We start from the raw sequence: 20,820 nt of genomic DNA on the forward strand, positions 1-20,820 counted from the left end.
TTTTAATATTTGGTAGGGCAAGGGCTCCCTTCTTGTTTGTTTTCAAAATGGTCTCGGTTCTTCTTGGCCCTGTGGTCTTCTAGATCAATTTTGGGATCAGCTTGTTAGGTTCTGTGGAAAGCTCTGTTGAGATTTTGATAAGAGTTGCATTTAGTTTGAGGGAAATTACCATCTTTGTGACATTGAATCTTCCCATTAAAAACCTGCTTTATGGGGTGTGTGTGTGATGAATTGGGAGATTGGGATTGACATATATAAACTAATACATATAAAATGGCTAATAAGAACCTGCTGTATAAAAAAATAAATAAAATAAAATTTTAGAAAAACCCTGCTTTATCTTTCCATATGTCCATAAATAATTAAGCACTTATATTTCATAAATTAGTTATTACAAGTCGTATATAGAAAAACTCCTGATTTTTGTGTTAATCATCTATATCCAGAAATAAATAAATGTTTACAAACATTTATTTATTCATTCTAATAGTTTGTCTGCAGATTCTTTTGTAATTTCTAGGCAGACAATCGTCTGTAAATAAGGACAATTTTGTTTCTTCCTTTCTAAGTCTTCTCTCTTATTTCTTTTTCTTATCTTGGCATCAGTGAGTATTTCCAGTTATTACATTATTAAATAGGAGTAATGGTAGTAGGAATTTTTTTCTTGTTTTTCATTTCAGGGAGATACTGACAAAGTTAAGGCATGAAGTATTATATTTTGCTAGAGGTATTTGGAAGATAATCTATCAGTTTAAGGAAGTTCTCTTTTAGTCCCATTGTATAAAGGCTTAATTGGGAATGAGTTGATTTTAATGACTTCTGTAGTTAATGACGTAATTATGTGGCTTTCTTCTGTAATCTATTCATGATGTTGGACTTTTTAATGTTGAGCCACTGGTAAGATTAATTTTCTTTTAATATGCTATTGGCTATTTGTATTTCTTTTCTAAATTGAGTGTTCGTAGCGTTTATAGATTTTTATTTTCTGTTGGGTTGTTATATTGCTTTACAGATACTTTTTATCAGTTGTGATGATTAGCCCTTTATTATATATTTTCTGTAAGTTTCTGTTGCTTTTTTTCCTTTATAACTTTTGAGTTTTGTGTCATGCTTAAAAACCCCATTTAAATTGTAAAATTATTTGCTATAATTTTATAGTTACCTGAAAGATTTTAAAAACTTATTTCAACTGGTATTTGTTTTATATAGTATGTGAGATTGGAACCTCATTTTCTTTTCATACTTTGACATTTGTCCCTTATTGAATATGGCTTTCTTCGTGACTGATTTGAAAAACCAGTTTTCTCATATACTAGGTTTTCATATATGCCTTGGTTCATGTTTCTGTGTTGCTGTGCTAAAATAGTATTGTTTTAATTACTCTTGCTTTATATTAAGGCAAGTCTCTGAGGCAGGAATTTAAAAATCTCAGGCTTCACCCAAATAGTCTGTGTTCGGATCCTAATTCTGCTACTGTACAAGTTTTGTGACTCTGCTCAGGTTAGTCATTTTGCCTCTTTAAGGTTAGGTTTCCTTTCTGGGAAAATATTGATAGTTGTAGTAGTATTTGCTTTGTAGGTTGTAATGAGCTTATTAATATAATACCTGGCACTAAACTCTCAATAATTGTTAGCTGCCATTGTTTTAGGGGATACTGCTTCTTTTTATTAATCAGTAGTTTTATGAACATTTCTTCTTCTGCTCCCCTTGGTCACTACTTATCTCAAAGAATGAGGGACTAATAATAGATGAGAGCGATGGCTATTGACCCTCTCTGAGGGACAGTCACCGTTCAGGTGGAGCCTGTTCTTTGGCCTGTTCTCTCTTGTTCCCGAGGGGTGTGATTCTCTCTTCTGCTTTTCTTACAGTTAGCTCACCAAGGGCAGACTTCCCTATCCAATAGAGAAGCCTTGCACTTCTCCATTTCCTCTGCCAGGACTTGTGAAGTCAGTCTAGTTCCAGGGGGGAACAGAAATAGTGAGAAGTTCATTGTGTCCATAGTAGAGTTATTTTAATCATTTCTACTAAAACGTAGATACTGTATTATCATTGCCACCTGACTGCTATATATATTTCTCAGTTGGTTTAGAACAGTGGTCCCCAACCTTTTTGGCACCAGGCACCAGTTTCGTGGAAGACAGTTTTTCCAAGGATGGGGCGGGGGAGGGAGGGAATGGTTTCAGGATGATTCAAGCACATTGATTTATTATGGTCTCTGTGCAGTCAAACCACTCTGCTAATGATAATCTGTATTTGCAGCCGCTTCCCAGCTCACTGCATCAGCTCCACCTCAGATGATCAGGCGTTAGATTCTCATAAGGAGCGAGCAGCCTAGATCCCTCCCACGCGCAGTTCACAGTAGGGTTCACGCTCCTATGAGAATCTAATGCCACCGCTGATCTGATAGGAGGTAGAGCTCAGGTGGTAATGCCAGCAATGGGGAGCGGCTGTAAATACAGATGAAGCTTTGCTTTCTTGCCCGCTGTTCACCTCCTGCTGTTCCACCCGGTTCCTAACAGGCCACGGACCAGTACTGGTCCATGGCCTGGGGGTTGGGGACCCCTGGTTTAGAACATACCTCTCTCTGTTTTATGATTAACTGTCCCCCAGATAGCTAGTTGTTATGCAGGAAAATGTTATTCATTTATTTAACAAATATTTATTAAAGAAAGAAGTAGTAAACTGGAGGCCCAAAAGCCAAATCAGAACTGTAGACAAATTTGGCACAAGGATGGATTTTGAATGTTTTTGTCAGTATTTTAAAACCATGAGATTTCATTTCTTTCTACTGTATTATATCAAAGAAGCAGGAATGGTGACATTATGTGATGGGATATAGAGGGAAGAGAGTTTACCACTTCAGTGGTAAAAGGGAGGACAACAAACACATTAAAGGGAGGATACGTGTGTTTACAATAGGATTATAAGTTTAATCATGAACTTTTATTTATTTATTTATTTATTTTGCGGTACGCGGGCTTCTCACCGTTGTGGCCTCTCCCGTTGCGGAGCACAGGCTCCGGACGCGCAGGCTCAGCGGCCATGGCTCACGGGCCCAGCCGCTCTGCGGCATGTGGGATCTTCCCAGACCAGGGCACGAACCTGCGTCCCCTGCATCAGTAGGCGGACTCTCAACCACTGTGCCACCAGGGAAGCCCTAATCACGAACTTTTAAGCAAAATGTAAAGAGACCTGTTTTCTAGCTTCAGGTTTCTAATAAATAGCTCTCATCCCAGCACTCTAGCCTCTGTTGTGGTTTATCACAATATGACTCTAACAATAGAATTTTGAGAATATATTGTGCAGAGATAATTGGACATAAAATATCAGTGATTCCTCCCCGACCTGTAATATATAAAATATTTCCTAGGGAACTGAATTTCAGGTTTGGACTTGGAGGGAAAACCCCTCCCCATTTCCTTCCAGTTTTATTTGGGTTTGTTAAAAGAAACTGGATTTCAAGAGATGGTAGCAAGCAAGAGGTTACTAAGAAGTTCTGTTATTTAAATGTGTGCAAAGGACATTTTCCATATTGTCTTATACTACGTTTACTGAATGCTTCATATCTTGATGAAGAGTCAGCCTTGGGAAAACACTTTTAGCCCACAGGTTCACTTTTCAAAAGCTTCATAATTTTGAATAGGTAATATATGTTACAAAATTCAAAAGTTACAAAAACGAATAAATCTTTCTTACCCTTCCCTATATACAGATACTCAGTTTCCCCTTATAAAGGCAAACACCAGTTTCTTGTGTTTCCTTCCAGAGATATGCAAGATTTCGTATACAATCATATACATTTGTGTTTTAAATACACACCTATAAATCATCCAGCCTGTAAACACCTATAATGCTGTCCATCTTGGCAATCTTGCCCGTGTTCAATTTTCAGTCTTGGAAATTTCTGCCAAATTGCCCTTTGTTGCCCTTCATGGAGGTTGTCCCAGTTTATGTTCTAACCCACAGGCAGTGAGAGTACCTGTTTCCCCACCTCACCAACACAGTGCCTTATCAAACTCCTTTCATTTTTGCCAGTCTGAAGGAAAAGTAGTACCTTGTAGTTTAAATTTGCATTTTTGCCATAACATAAAATTGAAGTTGGGCATCTTCTTGAGATGTACTTGAAATATTTTTCCAGTTTATCCCTTGAATTTGTGTTTATTGCCATGAAGACCATTTAAAAAATGCTTATTAGTTTAACAGATTCTCATGGCTTTTAGATTTTGTTTCATTTAGAAAGGCATTCTTTATTAAAAAATAATTAATGGTTTTGTTTTTTTTACATTTAAAGTCTTTGATCTGGAAGTTTAAATAAGGGTAGTAGGTATGCAGCTTTACTTTTGAGGCAAAAATGTATATATTGTGATATATAATGTGTATATTGTATTGAGATGATAAATAAAGTGTAATTCTTGGGAAAGAGTTGTTACTGTATTGCTTGTTCGTTTTAAGGGAGAGTCATTGAAAATTTTTTTCACGGATTATTAAAGTAACACTTTTCTGTAGGAAATTTAGAAGAATACAGGAGGGAATAAAAATCAACCATAATCCCACTACCATATTATATATAACAAAATTGGGACCGTACTCATACTGCAACTTATTTTTTTCTCACTTGATACTAACATAGGAACTTAGGTTTAGAAAATAAGTTGTCGTTTACCATGGTGTCAGAATTTTTTTCAACCATCCTAATATTTTTCTGAGGCGAAATCTGAGGCCCTTAAAGGAATGAATGACCTCGGCTTTAGGCATACCTTTAAATTTTGAACAGTTTTAAAGTGCTGCATTTTCAATGAGACACCAGCACTCAGGCGAGCCCGACATTCAGCGGGTTTCGACTCCAGAGAGGACGGAGCTCCAGGCCGGCCGGGGTCCTTGAGCCTGGCCGCTGGCCTCTCAGCCCAGCCTGGCTGCAGTGCCCCCTGGTGGCGGAGGCAAGGGCGGCCAAGCACGAGGCTGACGGTCAGATCCACCGCTGAACCCTTCTCTTCCGAGAAATCCTTTTAGTCGCTTTGGGAGCCGCTTTCTTCGCATTTGCCTGTCTGACCCTTTGCCGCACACGCCGACTTTGAGCGCAGAATTGCGGCGCTAGAGCGCCCTGGCGCTGCAGACGACCGCCAGGTGTCCCCGAGGCGGGGCGAAGCTCAGCCCCGGCGCCCCGCTCCCTCGTTACCCCGTCTGGGGAGTTTGAGAAGTTTTGAACTTCCGGGTTGGCTCTCCCGGGCTTGCGGTGTGGTGGCCAGCCGAAGGGCGTCGCTGTGCCCAGTGTTTGGGCGTGTCCCTTTAAACTTTTTTGTTTTTTAAACTTCGGGGGTGTAGTCACGGCCCTCCTCTCTCTGCGAGTTGCTCCCTGGCCACCCGGTCCTTCCCTCCGCCCCGCCGTCCAGATGCTGTGGATCATGAGCCTGAAGGGCGCAGGGACCCTTCTGGTGACCGAGGTGATCAAAGGTTAGTGTGGAGGGCGCGCCCTCGGGACACCCCCTATTTAGAGGGCATCGGGCAGTGCACGGGGGTCGAGGAGGCCCCCATTGATGACCAAGATGTGCCTTTAAGCTTCGGTGCCAGGGCCGATGCTGTCTCTTGGGAGTGGGTGGCCTCCTGGGACTCCTAGTCACCAGGCGTGGTCCTGCCTTGGGGCGAATCCGCACAGATGTGTGCAGTTCGGACCCTTGTGTCCTTACACCATGGCTGGTGGGCTCTCCACCTCAGGGAGCAAAATCCGTAGTCACTGCATGGGGATCAAGGGTCATTTTTGGTTGAAAAGGAGTCAGCCCCGTCATCCGTTTGGGTGTCTGTGGTTGCAGGACATTTAAGTTGAGGCGTTTATAGGGAAATAAATACAGCAATTGTGTGTACTGAATTGTTTAAATTACTATTATAAAAATTGTTTAAATTACTATTTGGGGAAAGGATGCCAGCTGGCGTCCTTTGTTCCTTACTATTTTAAGGGCTGTACTTAATTTTGCCACAATTTGAATCTAAGTATTCTACTAGCACTATTACTAGTATTACTACTGCTAGGTATTAAGGATGACTTTGCTTCACCAAGGATTTTTAGGCAATTCCTTTTGGGGTGGGGCAGGAGAGGAAGGGTGGCGCCTCTGAACCTTACCCTGTTACCATTCTTGCTAAACCTCACAGCAGCCTAACTGCTTTTATGCAACGCAGGTTCATCTCATACTCATCCTGCAGAATACTCTCATTTGCCTCTGCTATAATGGTCCGATTGTAAAAATCATTACAAAAGTAGTGATTCCGAATCAAAAAATAAGTAGCGACCCCTAAGAACATTGGATAAACATGTGGTTTGTTTTGTGTGTTATAGCTTTAAACTAATTTTGAAGCAATTTTGAAAGCGTTTTCTCTCTACTTAAAACATAGTTTCTTATTGAAATGACTTTTCAGGATGTCTTGAAAACATAGCGAAACATAGGGAAAGTCATCCAGGCTGGTGGTCTAGCTATCAAATGCATGCTGCCATTTACCGAAATTTCTTAGTCCAGGGTAAAGTTTTCCAGAAATCAAGCCGTATCGCTGTATGAAAAGTCATTTACTGCTGTTGAAACTTATATTGAAGGCAATTTCTCCTTTTTAAAAATTGCTTACTTATTATTACCCACCAAAATAGCCAGAACATTTTGAAGTTACTCACTGATAACCTTACCATCTGAAACATGCATGGGAAAAAAATAAAAATTTGACTTCATCTGAAAAGAGTTGCAACATGATATATGGAACGTTTTTTAATGATGTGAAGGAAGGAACATTACAATTTTTCCATTTCAGATCGCCTTTGTTTTGCCATTCTCTACAGCAGACCAAAGAGTTCATCAAATGTACATTATTTCAGCATAGATAATGAACTTGAATATGAAAAGTAAGTATTGCTTTTTCAAAGATTGTTAGTAACGTTTTTTTATTTTGAAGAATCTAAAGGTATGTTTATAAAATTGGAACATTACAAATCTGTTGACTGTTAGTTGCAGTATACTTTTTGCTTTAACCCTTGGTAATAAAATAGATCCTTAGGGAAAAAAATCAGAATGAAAGAACCTTCCTAAATTTAACAATTTACATTTGAAATTCTAACAGTTTACAGTATAATGAGATATAAACTAGAGTACTAAGATGTTGTGTTTTTGCCAGTGGAAAAAAATGTGTGGAAAAACAGCTTTTTTATTCAGAAAGTGTTTTTATTTGTTATTTGGGGTTAGATTTAGGCATTTTAACACTTGTCAGGTATTTTAATAGTCATCTTTTACCAGAGTATTTCTTCCGTTAGTAAGGCAGTACCTTTAAGTTGTGTGACCTATAATAATTTGGTGTGTGCTTTCTTGCTTTATTTTGATGTTGTAGCTACAAAAAGGCATTTATATTCAAAGCATCTGGAATATACATACACATTTTTGTTTTTCATTTTTGCAGCTTCTACGCAGATTTTGGACCACTCAATCTAGCAATGGTTTACAGATATTGCTGCAAGATTAATAAGAAATTAAAGGTAAAGTATTCCTTACGGAAGATTTCACTTAAGTAATCATTATTAGCCTCATCTTGCAGGGAGGAAGGGAAATCTGTTTTTGAAAAGGAAATGTCATGTTTTTCACTGGAGTGGTGTTTGAGACATACATGTGGTTTATTGTTTTATAAAGTCATAGTATATCTATTTGTTTTCCAGAGTTTTGATGAATGGCTTAAGTTTGGGTCATTTGGTTCTGGTTTGGATTGGTGATGCTCATATACTTGAAAAGCCAAAGTTCAGATGGTCAATAAAGTGAACCTCTTATTGTCTGAGCCAGTGGAGCTGTCACCTAACAAGAGGAGCTTTCCTTCCTTTGGTCATTGTTCTTTCTGCCTTCACTTTGATAGGGGGTGTTAGGAAAACTAAGAGAAATTGGATTCATCTTACTTTATGTCATTATGCCTTGAATCTCGCATGATATCGTACTACTTGTGACTCTTCACTATGACCCTTTACGCATATGATTAAGGAGCAGAGAAGCAAGGGCAGACAGCATACAGTCTTTAAGACTGTATCACTGAATTGTAAGAGTATATTACTATTAGTTTGAACTTAGACCTTATTCATTTATTTAAAAAAACTCTGAATTGTTGGTCATGTACAATAAAAGGTGTTCATATACTGCTAGCAATTCTAAGAGTCACTGTGTATTCTCAAGTAGAAATACTGGATTTGGGGGGGCAGGTGCTTTTTAAAAAAAGTTTATTCAGCTGATTATTTATTAAACTACTACACAGAAATAAAATTCATTTTCAATTAAAAATTAAATTATACTAAAAATTTATGGGTGAGTAAGGCAGATCTATTTCCCCTTGAACATCAAACTTAAAATTCCACACCATAAATGCTAGAAGCATCTGTCAGAAGTTACTAATATGTAAAAAGGAAGTTGCAGCGTTGCTTTCTCTTTTTTCTATTAAATTTGTATTCACTAGAGATGTATACAGAGATGGAGACTCTTCTTTCTGGACTTTATTCCTCCCTGGAACAGGAATATAAGCATTTGTGGCCTTGGGTATTTATGTTCCCCTCATCCCGTTTTTCCAGTTGCCAGTGGCAGGTTTTTTGTTTCATACAGGGCTGAGAAGCTAAAAATAATTTCCTTTTCCCCTACTGGTGTTCCTTTACTTTAATTTTGAAAGTTTTTTGTTTGTTTTAAACATACTTGGCCATCCTTTTATCCTTTGGGTCAACCAAGAACATATTTGTCCTTTTTTCAAACTTTAAAAAAAAATTATTTACCAGAACAGCTTGCAGTGTTGACCATCCCACCTGACTGAAACTTAATTCCTATTCAATTAATAGAGGTAAAAGTGTGTTGAGAATTTGTATTAAGAGTGTCTTGTGTGTATGCTGCTTGAGGGCTGGTTGGGTTGTTGTTTTTCTTTAAATCAACTTGGATTTCTTACTCTATGTAAACAACTAAAAGAAAATATGTAACATTCATCATTGAAATACCCAAACATCGGCTCACAGAAGCAAAAGAATACTGTGCTTATTCAACCGAATATATCCTGTTTCTTACCCTTACTTGAAACGTGTCTACTCGCGTTAGTGAAGTACAGGTGAGGAAGAGCTAATAAATCATGTATTCCTTTGGTTTTTAAATTCCATATCCTTTTTATTTTTAACTTTTTATTGAAGCACAATGTATATACAGAAATAGGTATAGATCATGAATATACAGCTCAATGAATTTTACAAACTGAATATACATGGATAGTCATCTGGATCATCAGAACAAGAACAGAACATTAGCAACACCCCAGAAGAGCCCACTTGTGCTCTCTTGGTTACCTCTGTACCACCCTCCTCACTCCACCCCTCCCTACCCCATTCACTATCCTGATTTCTAACAGAATGAATTATTTTTGCCCGTTCTTATACCCTTTGATGTTAATTTAAAGGTTTTGGGGAGAGATTAACAAAAAAAGTCAGACAGTAGGAAAAGGAAAGAAAAGGTCTCTCCTACTACCTTTTCCAGCTTTTTATGTATTCTTTCAGAGGTAGTCTATACTTAAAGTGTATCTGTTCGTAGCTCCTCTCCTACCTTTTTAAAAAATTGAAGTGTAGCTGATTTATGATATCGTATTAGTTTCAGGTTTCTCCTCTCCCACCCTTTAATTGTACATTTGTTCTACTCCAAGGGTATGTCTTCTATGGGAAGGTACATGGTATTTTTGGGTATCAAAGTTTATCTTTTTAAGTCTTGCTAATATGAATGCTTCAACATTATGAGGTTTGGAATTTATTTTAATCACAAAATAAAGTTTTAGAAAACTTGAAATTAGAAAGGAAGTACTAACAGCTGTTTATCTTTATGCAGTCCATTACAATGATGAGGAAGAAAATTATTCATTTTACTGGCCCTGATCAGAGAAAACAGGCAAATGCTGCTTTCCTTGTTGGATGTTATATGGTAAGTATTTAACTACTTTTCTAACGTATTAGTGAAAATACATACAACAGTGGTTGAAATTTTGAAATTACTTTTTCTTAGACATCTTGATTTCTTTCCAGAAAGAACATGTTTTGCTTTATAAAAATTGACCAACTGGGAAAGGCTATGGAGGGGGGAAGGGGTATATGGGAGATCTCTGTACCTTATACTCAGTTTTGCTGTTCTGAACCTAAAACTGCTCTAAAAAAGTCTATTTTTAAAAAAATTGACCAACTAGTGTGAAAACCTTTTTATGTGTTACGGCACTTAAGGTTAGAAAATAATGCCCCAAATCTGTGTTTTTATTAACTCATGATCCATTTAGTAAAGTTGTGAAGGTGGAATCAGGACCAATAATTGATTTAAAACAAAACAAAAACAAAAAACATCAAAAGTGTATCACATGAGGTAAGAGTGCTGTATAATTTGAATACAGGCAATGTTTTCCTAAATAGGTGTGATTCTAAACGCACCAAAACATGCCATAAGGACATGGCATGTCGGTACTGTAGGAAAATGGGTAACATACTGTGTAGATTACATACAACATTGAGTGGTTGGTCTTTTTGGGTCATTGGAAGTATGCTTTGGAATAGCCAGTATTTCATGAGTTATGAATTTCATTTATTTGTAAATATCATGGAAAGTGGTTATTTAGAGGCAGATTTTATCTAGTGCCTGCATTCATCTTCAGGAGTACCTAAGTAACAGGTTTTCCTGAATAAGCTAAGAGGTCCTCCAGAGTGGTGGTCCTCATGTTTTTGGTGGTGTGGAAGCTAGCTGTTCTACTCAGTGGAGAAGAATATCGAGTAGTTATTCCAGATAAAAAAGGATTGGTGGGCTTCCCTGGTGGCGCAATGGTTGGGAGTCCGCCTGCCAATTCAGGGAACACGGTTTCGTGCCCCGGTCCGGGAGGATCCCACATGCCGCGGAGCGGCTGGGCCCTGTGAGCCATGGCCGCTGGGCCTGCGCCTCCGGAGCCTGTGCTCCGCAACAGGAGAGGCCACGGCAGTGAGAGGCCCGAGTACCGCAAAAAAAAAAAAAAAGGATTGGTGTTGGAGTTCTTGAGGTAAGTTCTTGTCCCAGGTTGCTACTTGGTTCTGTCATGCTTTCTTTTAAAATTTTCTGACATGTAGTTTGAACGTCTGGAATTTACAATGATAAGACCAAAATTTGGTGGTACTAGTTGAAATTGCACCTCAAAGTTGGGTAGTTTCCTTTTCTACGTTTAAGGTACATCATTAACAATGACTAAGGCTTTTTTGGGTTTTGTTTTTATATTTGTGCTCACAAAAGTAGCTGAGAGAAATGTTTCTGAGGTAACTAAGTTTTATTATCATCTCTGTATGAAACACAGGTTGTAGATTATATCTCTTAAAAATTGATTTTTTTAAGCTTACCCAGATAAGGACTTTTGTTTGTTTTTTGGCTTTTGTCATCTCTCCTGATGTTTATTGTACTTAGCAGCAAAAATCCTGAGGCGGGAGGGTGGGTGGAAAGAGCCTCTGCAGGGTCCCAAGAAAAAGAATGGAGAAGGTAGCTGTTTTCACTGGGGTAATTGGTCCCATTACTTGGCCAGTCACTGGGGAGAGGAATGCCATGGATTAGAGTAAATTGTGACAGCTTTACAGGAAAAGGGACACAGCCAGAATTCTTGGTGTTCATAAAGTATTAAAGGAAACCGTGGAGAAATGGCCCTGGTGTAACAGTAAAAGTCATTACACTGCCCAGGAGAAAATCTGGATGGCGGAAGCAGTTCCACTTAAGAGAATGTTCTCCTGATCAGAGCACACAGAGCTTGCCTGGGCTGCACTGGAGTCAGTCATTTGTCTTTCTTCGTTAGATGAGATGTCCCTAAAACGGTGGGGTCTTGAGTAGCCAGATATGGTAAGTTCAGTGTGAAAGAACCCCTTAGAGGGTAGCTGTGGGCATCCTGCAAACCAAGCATTGTCTTAGAAACAAAACACTTGATAATTTTACAGATAAGAAATCTCTCTTTTTAGATCTTGTTGCTGTTGTTTTTTTATAGCTAGTGAAAAAGCAGTAACCCCTTGGCATACTGATTGAAAGTGTGTTAGCATGCTTGTTCCTAGTTTGGTGTTGGCCTTTTGACTTTGTTTATGGTTGTATTTTGGCATGCAGAAGTTTATTTTTCTACAGTTAATATATTTTACATTTAGAAATCCTTCCAGGATTTTACGCTCCCAGGTCAGCACTGATTTGATTGGTTAGGAAAGTGCCAGGTAAGCGATTGGGACTCAAGGAATGAACTTGAGCTCATTCCTCTGTTCAGTTAGAAGCCAGGTTGGCAGGTTTACAGCTCTTGGCTGTAGTAAATGTCTTTGCACCATGACTGGCTGGCTAAAGTAGGAGCTTGGAGCTGTAATGATGCTAGGTGGGGAAACGGGAGAAAAACTTCTAAGAAGAGGAGGTTTATTAATAGGAGGAAAGGAGTGTCAAGACGTGATATGGATACCCCAAAAGATTAAACATCAAAAGTAAGTAAGTGGTGTAGGTTTAATCTGGTTGAAGTCTGTTGGATCCTCTGATTAAAGATTTGTAGAGATGAGTGAGAATTCCCCCAAAATTGATCTTCAGGCCTGATGACCTTTTCTGGAGTTGTTTGAGGAATTTTGGAGATAATAAGTCTTTTTAATGACTGACTTAGAGGATGGTGTGGTAATATTAAAACAAAAACAAAGTCTGGAGGAAGTACAGACAGGATGGAAGTATTCCAAATGGACTGATTCTATTTAAAAGGACTGACTCTGTCCTTTTAAACTCTGGACCTCTGAAAGGAATCATTCTCCCTTCATTCTTGTGTACTCAAAAGGACCTAATAGGGGATGTGGAGAGAGTGAGAGAATAAAGTGTTAGTAATTATATTTATTATTTTACCTTAAAAACAGAAGAGGTTAGGCTTTATAAATACTTAAAATACTCAAATACTTAAAATAGGATTGACATGCCCATACTTTTCAAATACATTGTATTTCTAAATATTACAGTTTATGTGGCCTGGCAAATGGATTTGCCGACTATCTGAAATGGTAGATTCTTGGGTAACAAATTAGGGTACAACTAAAAATTTTTTTGTACCACTCACCATAAAAGAGTTGAGGGACATAAAAGATAACTGGATTTTTTGGTTTTTTTTTTTTTTTAACAAAAAGGTAAGTGAACCATATCATTTTACAAAATAATAAGTTTGCTACCCTGTTGTGATAAGTCAGTGGCTGTTTCCTAGCCAGATTTTGGGGTGGCGGTACTTAACCTGTCATTTCAAGTAAAGGTGAAATTCTAAGTGGCAAAGTAAGTGCTTTTCAAAACAAATTCACGATTGAGAGTGTATTTCTAAAATAAAAGTTTGAAACTTGGTCATTTTGCTATAAAAAAATGTCATGTGCAAAACCCATATTTGGACCCTTGAGAAATTTAGAAAAACTTCCTTTAAAAAATACTTTTATATTTATTTATAGAAGCAGGATATGTTCACCAGTATAATTTTATCACCTGATTTTTTTAGTTAGTGATCTGTTCTTTCACTTTAGTACATGTTTTATCATCTTTATACCCAGATTGTATTCGTCTTTCTCAATTGATCCAAAGTGTCCAAACCAATATTTCATCCAGGACCACACATTGCATGTGGTGGTAGTGTCCTTAATCTCTCTCACACATGGTCCTTTTTTTGCTAACACTGATTTTTATAAAGAGGCCGGACCTATTTTCTTGTAGAAAGTTCCACCTTTTGAATTTCTCTGGTTCTTCTTTGTGGTATTTTTTAACTTGTTCCTCCATTCTTTGTATTTCTTGTGAACTGGAAGTTTTACCTATAGGCTTGCGCATTAGTAGTGTATGTTGTATCCCCTAAGAAGACACGTAATACCTAAATTACCATTAGTGGTGCTAAAAACGGCACCACTGGATTAGGTGCCAACTGTCAAAGCCCTTCAATATATTGTTTTCTCCTTATGATTTAAGCATTCTGTGTGGTGTTATTTTGGAACTGTTTGTATATTCAGTTCCCCATCAACCGTGCATGTTGGTGTTTTAAACAACAATTGATCATACTTGCCTGAATCAATAATTTTATTAGGGTTTCAGTATAACGTTTTTCTAATTATTTCATTCCTCCTTCACTTATTAGCTGGCTTACTTTTATGGAAATTGAGCTTTCCCTCATTCAGTTGGGGCTCTTTGGTTACCCTGAAACAAATTTTCCTACCGAGAAGGCAGATAGAGTGGCCGTTTCCCTTTAATCACCAGTTTTTGAAGTATTACATGAATAGCCACAAAACAAAATTTTAAAACCCTATTTAAAGTCATTTAAATAATGTTTCATTGGGTTTTGAACTCATTTGCTAAACATTTTAAAAATGTGCAGCACTTTCCCAACACCTGATTAGCATTTGGGAAGTTGGACATTTACTAACCAAATGCACATCATTGCTGAATGGGATTAAAAAAGTAAGTGTAATCATTCCTGCATTTGCATTTACGTATCATGGTAATGTATCTTTTTTAGTTACAGCAGCCATTAAAATCAAGAATTGAAATAGCTGAACTTACAACTAGACTTTCATTTATTTTTATATATTTATTTTATTTTTGGCTGCTTTGGGTCTTCGTTGCTGTGTGCGGGCTTCCTCTAGTTGCGGCGAGTGGGGGCTACTATTCGTTGCTGTGAGCGGGCTTCTCATTGCAGTGGCTTCTCTTGCAGAGCACCGGCTCTAGGCATGCAGGCTTCAGTAGTTGTGGCTCACAGGCTGCAGAGCACAGGCTCAGTAGTTGTGGTGCACAGGCTTAGTTGCTCCGCGGCATGTGGCATCTTCCCGGACCAGGGATTGAACCCGTGTCCCCTGCATTGGCAGGTGGATTCTTAACCACTGCGCCAGTAGGTGCAAACATTAATACCTAGTTGCGAACAGTTATTTGGAAGAGGCCATTGTATAGGGGATGAAGTTTAGGGATTTAAGTTCAGATTGAGCTAGCTTTTAATTTCAGTTTGGTAGACTCTCTGGCACAAATTAAGCATTTACTAGACGTCATTCTCTTTCTCTTTTTTTGGTTCTGTCTACCATTATTACACCTTAAATCTGCTTTTTATATTAAAAAACAAGAAAGTTACCATTGTATCTTACTGATTATCAACTTTGGTTACATCTTACTGCCCCAGCATTTATATTTTCCTATAGATACATAGTACTTAGTTCTTCTATAGGTTAAATGTACTTTTGAGGGCTTGCCTGGGAAATTAACCATTGTTTCTAACAGTTTTCTGTGGTTAAAGCATCCTGAGTGTAAAATAAATGACACAAGCAAACTGTTGGTACATAATTTGAAAATTTGCCCTCCTATAATGTTCAGTAGATTACTTTGGTAGAGCTAATTGTGGTAACATAGATTCCCTGTTTAAAATGTATCACTGTATTATATTTTTATTTTAAGCAATTTTTATAGCCTTCAGAATGGTTTACCTTGTAAACACTTATACTAAAAACTGTGATACTAATTAAATTCTAGGAATATATTAACTCAGCAATCTGAGTAGAATCCTAAATTGCATTGAATTTGAGATTGCTTCAACAGTTGTAATAAGAGCTCAGGGGCTTCATTTGTTACTTAACGATGATCTTTTGAACCTGTTGTCCATTTTTCTTAATGATTTAATTATTTTGGACTCAGAGTACTCAGTGCTGGGTTAAGGTAGCTACAGGGTGAAGGCATTAGACAAGAACTTAAGACAAGGAATGCTGAGGGGAGAGGATCTGGAAGCAGTGGGTGGGAATCCAGTTCAGCAAATAGCAGTCTAGACAGGGCAACAGAGACTGGAAGACAGAACCCGGTGGGATGGCCAAAGTCTTTGTAAACACCCATCCCTGGGCAAACACCCTTCCTGGGTACCTGTGAAAGGCAGAGCAAACAGCAACCAGGCAGAGGTAAATAGCAACCAGACACCAGGCAGTGTGAGGTGCACCAGAGCCACAGAAAGGGGCCAGCATGTCCCTGTGCCATAGGAAAAGGCCCTGTGGTGGAGGCAGCTGGCTGTCGTCCCCATCATTCATCAGAACTTTACTTCCCTTTTCACCTTACTGAGCCTATCTGATATTTCAGCTGCCTGTGAGACTTGCTAGGGGCTAACAAGTCTTGGGAAAGAGTAAAGAGAAATGGCCCCTCTGACCATTTATGATCTTTGATTGCAGATCTGTTAAGTTCTGTGTAATTTTGGATCCTATTCTTGTTTCAGTACTTCTTTTACACAGTGTGGTTTCTTATCTTTAAATAAGGCTTGAGCAGTAGGCCCTCTTCCATCAAAAACAAGCAGTGTGATCTTGGGTGAGCAGTTAACACCAGAGGTTAGAAAGTAGTAGCCTGCCAGCTTTATATAACTCAGAGTATTTATAATTAGTAGTTTGTTTTTGCCAATGTTTACAAATGAGGTGCCTTTATTTTAAATATTCAAGATTTTTGCTTTGTCTTAAAAAAGTCCCTGCCACTCACATAGAATATATCCATGTGTGCTTATACCCAAGGCCAATTCCCTCACATTTATTAGTCTGGCCTTGGTAAAGATGTGTTTGCTACTCTAGAGTTCCAGTTTCCTTTTATCTAAATTGATCATCATTATACCAGCATACTATACATACAAATAAAAGTAATTTGAGAAGTTAAAACTATTGAAATATAAGGCCATCTGAATTGTTTAGAGAGATTTATGCTTTTTTTTTCTTACTGGTATTTGTGCAGGAGCTGTGAGAGTGATTTTATCTTATTTACTTACTTTATCACATAAAATTGCTTATTATATATAATCTTTTCCCTGTTCACCTTTTTTATTCAGCAGTTGAATCTTTAAGCCTGTTTCCAATTTGCATAGATTCATGAAAATTCTGTGTTAATCTGGATAGAGTGATTTTTTTAAAAAAAGATCAATCAAGTTCTTGGCATTGGGATGACTGTGTCATCTGGCTGATGTGAAAATAATTAAATATGGGAAACGTTGTGACATTTCTCCATGAAGAATAATTGAAAATAGTTTACTGAAGTGAGAGAGTGGCATGGACATATATACACTACCAAACGTAAAATAGGTAGCTAGTGGGAAGCAGCCACATAGCACAGGGATATCAGCTCCGTGCTTTGTGACCACCTAGAGGGGTGGGATGGGGGGTGTGTGAGGGAGGGAGACGCAAGAGGGAAGAGATATGGGAACATATGTGTATGTATAACTGATTCACTTTGTTATAAAGCAGAAACTAACACACCATTGTAAAGCAATTATACTCCAATAAAGATGTTAAAAAATAAAAATTCTGAAAATTCTGTCAAAAAACTAGTTTACTGGTTTATTGGGTTGGAATTTAAATATCCTTTGTTATACTTAACTCTGAGATATGATGACTTGTGTAATTTTTTTTTTAATTAATTTATTATTTTTGGCTGTGTTGGGTCTTCATTTCTGTGCGAGGGCTTTCTCTAGTTGCGGCGAGTGGGGGCCACTCTTCATCGCGGTGCGCGGGCCTCTCACTATCGTGGCCTCTCTTGTTGCGGAACAGGCTCCAGACGCGCAGGCTCAGTAGTTGTGGCTCACGGGCCCAGGTGCTCCGCGGCATGTGGGATCTTCCCAGACCAGGGCTCGAACCCGTGTCCCCTGCATTGGCAGGCAGATTCTCAACCACTGCGCCACCGGGGAAGCCCGACTTGTGTAATTTTTTAAAAACATTTTTACTGGAGTATAATTGCTTTACAATGTTGTGTTGCTTTCTGCTGTATAACAAAGTGAATCAGCTATATGTATACATATATCCCCATATCTCCTCCCTCCCACCTGCCCCATGCCACCTCTCTAGGTGGTAACAAAGCACTGAGCTAATTTCTCTGTGCCATGCAGCTGCTTCCCACTAGCTAGCTATTTTACATTTGGTAGTGTATGTATGTCAATGCCACTCTCTCACTTCGTCCCAGCTTACCCTTCCCCCTCCGCATGTCCTCAAGTCCATTCTCCATATCTGCATCTTTATTCCTGTCCTGCCCCTAGGTTGATCAGAACTTTTTTTTTTTAAGATTCCATATATATGTGTTAGCATACGGTATTTATTTTTCTCTTTCTGGCTTACTTCACTCTGTATGACACACTCTACGTCCATCCACCTCACTACAAATAATTCAATTTCGTTTCTTTTTATGTCTGAGTAATATTCCATTGTATATATGTGCCACATCTTCTTCAGCCATTCATCTGTTGATGACACTTAGGTTGCTTCCATGTCCTGTCTATTTTAAATAGAGCTGCAATGAGCATTGTGGTACATGACTCTTATCTGAATTATGGTTTTCTCAGGGTTTATGCCCAGTAGTGGGATTGCTGGGTTGTATGCTAGTTCTGTTTTTAGTATTTTAAGGAACCTCCATACTGTTCTCCATAGTGGCTGTATCAATTTACATTCCCACCAACAGTGCAAGAGGGTTCCCTTTTCTCCACACCCTCTCCAGCATTTATTGTTTGTAGATTTTTTGATGATGGCCATTCTGACCCATGTGAGGTGATACCGCACTGTAGTTTTAATTTGCATTTCTCTAATGATTAGTGATGTTGAGCATCTTAATAGATGTGCCTCTTGGCCATCCGTACGTCTTCTTTGGAGAAATGTCTATTTAGGTCTTCCGGCCACTTTTTAATTGGGTTGTTCGTTTTTTTGATATTGAGCTGCATGAGCTGTTTATATATTTTGGAGATTAATCCTTTGTCAGTTGCTTTGTTTGCAAATACTTTCTCCCATTCTGAGGGCCATCTTTTTGTCTTATGGTTTCCTTAGCTATGCAAAGGTTTTAAGTTTTATTAGGTCCCATTTGTTTATTTTTGTTTTTATTTCCATTTCTCTAGGAGGTGCGTCAAAAAATATCTTGCTGTGATTTATGTGATAGAGTGTTCTGCCTATGTTTTCCTCTAAGAGTTTTATAGCGTTTGGCCGTATTACATTTAGGTCTTTAATCCATTTTGAGTTTAGTTTTGTGTATTGTGTTAGGAAGTGTTCTAATTTCAGTCTTTTACATGTAGCTGTCCAGTTTTCCCAGCACCACTTATTGAAGAGGCTCTCTTTTCTCCATTGTATAGTCTTGCCTCCTTTATCAAAGATAAGATGACCATATGTGCATGGGTTTATCTCTGGGCTTTCTTTCCTGTTCCATTAATCTATATTTCTGGTTTTGTGCCAGTACCATACTGTCTTGATTACTGTAGCTTTGTAGTATAGTCTGAAGTCAGGGAGTCTGATTCCTCCAGCTCTGTTTTTCTTTCTCAAGATTGCTTTGGCTATTCGGGGTCTTTTGTGTTTCCATGCAAATTGTGAAATTTTTTGTTCTTGTTCTGTGAAAAATGCCATTGGTAGTTTGACAGGGATTGCACTGAATCTGTAGTTTGCTTTGAGAAGTACAGTCATTTTCACAATATTGATTCTTCCAATCCAAGAACATGGTATATCTCTCCATCTGTTTCAGTCATATTAAATGTCTTTCATAGTGTCTTATAGTTTTCTGCATACAGCTCTTTTGTCTCCTTAGGTAGGTTTATTCCTAGATATTTTATTATTTTTGTTTCAGTGGTAAATGGAAGTGTTTCCTTAATTTCTCTTTCAGATTTTTCATCATTAATATATAGGAACGCAAGAGATTTCTGTGCATTGATTTTGTATCCTGGTACTTTACCAAATTCATTGAATAGCTCTAGTAGTTTTCTGGTAGCATCTTTTGGATTCTCTATGTATAATATCATGTCGTCTGCAAACAGTGACAGTTTTACTTCTTCTTTTCTGATTTGGATTCCTTTTATTTCTTTTGCTTCTCTGATTGCTGTGGCTAGAACTTCCAGAATAGTGGTGAGAGTGGGCATCTGTGTCTCGTTCCTGATATTAGGGGTAATGGTTTCAGTTTTTCACCATTGAGAACAATGTTGGCAGTGGGTTTGTCATATATGGCCTTTATTATGTTGAGGTAAGTTCCCTCTATGTCTACTTTCTGGAGGGTTTTTATCATAAATGGGTGTTGAATTTTGTCGAAAGCTTTTTCTGCATCTATAGAGATTATTGTATGGTTTTTATCCTTCAGTATGTTAATATGGTGTATCACATTGATTGATTTGCATATATTGAAGAATCCTTGCATTCCTGGGATAAACCCCCTTGATCATGGTGTATGATCCTTCTAATGTGCTGTTGGATTCTGTTTGCTAGTGTTTTGTTGAGGATTTTTACATCTATGTTCATCAGTGATATTGGCCTGTAGTCTTCTTTTTTTGTGACATCTTTGTCTGGTTTTGGTATCAGGGTGATGGTGGCCTTGTAGAATGAGTTTGGGAGTATCCTCCCTCTGCTATATTTTGGAAGTGTTTGAGAAGGATAGGTGTTAGCTCTTCTCTGAATGTTTGATAGAATTCACCTGTGAAGCCATCTGGTCCTGGGCTCTGTTTGTTGGGAAATTTTTAAACACAGTTTCAATTTTAGTGCTTGTGATTTGTCTGTTTATATTTTCTATTTCTTCCTGGTTCAGTCTCACAAGGTTGTGCTTTTCTAAAGGTTGTGCTTTTCTAAGAATTTGTCCATTTTATTGGCATATGGTTGCTTGTAGGAGTCTCTCATGATCCTTTGTATTTCTGCAGTGTCAGATGTTACTTCTCCCTTTTCACTTCCAATTCTGTTGATTTGAGTCTTCTCCCTTTTTTCTTGATGAGTCTGGCTACTGGCTAATCAGTTTTGTTTACCTTCTCAAAGAACCGGCTTTTAGTTTTATTGATCTTTGCTATTGTTTCCTTCATTTCTTTTTCATTTATTTCTGATCTGATTTTTATGATTTCTTT

General features: G+C 38.1%; 1 protein-coding gene across 11 annotated transcripts in view; it reads left to right on the top strand.

The window, feature by feature from the left end:
• Positions 1-20,820, top strand: part of CDC14B (cell division cycle 14B) — a 107,702-nt gene that overhangs the window by 38,750 nt on the left and 48,132 nt on the right. For 7 of the 11 annotated variants that reach the window (XM_049711517.1, XM_049711519.1, XM_049711515.1 and 4 more), the window contains 3 exons: positions 6,790-6,880; positions 7,429-7,504; positions 9,852-9,944. In XM_049711517.1, coding sequence (XP_049567474.1) covers positions 6,790-6,880; positions 7,429-7,504; positions 9,852-9,944 — 260 coding nt within the window. Of the gene's footprint in view, positions 1-3,788; positions 5,452-6,789; positions 6,881-7,428; positions 7,505-9,851; positions 9,945-20,820 lie in introns of those variants that run through there. The other 4 variants (XM_033411412.2, XM_033411419.2, XM_004283026.3 and 1 more) reach the window with 4 other exon arrangements.

The sequence above is a fragment of the Orcinus orca genome, chromosome 6 (genome assembly GCF_937001465.1).
Source record: "Orcinus orca chromosome 6, mOrcOrc1.1, whole genome shotgun sequence".
Classification (NCBI taxonomy): domain Eukaryota; kingdom Metazoa; phylum Chordata; class Mammalia; order Artiodactyla; family Delphinidae; genus Orcinus; species Orcinus orca.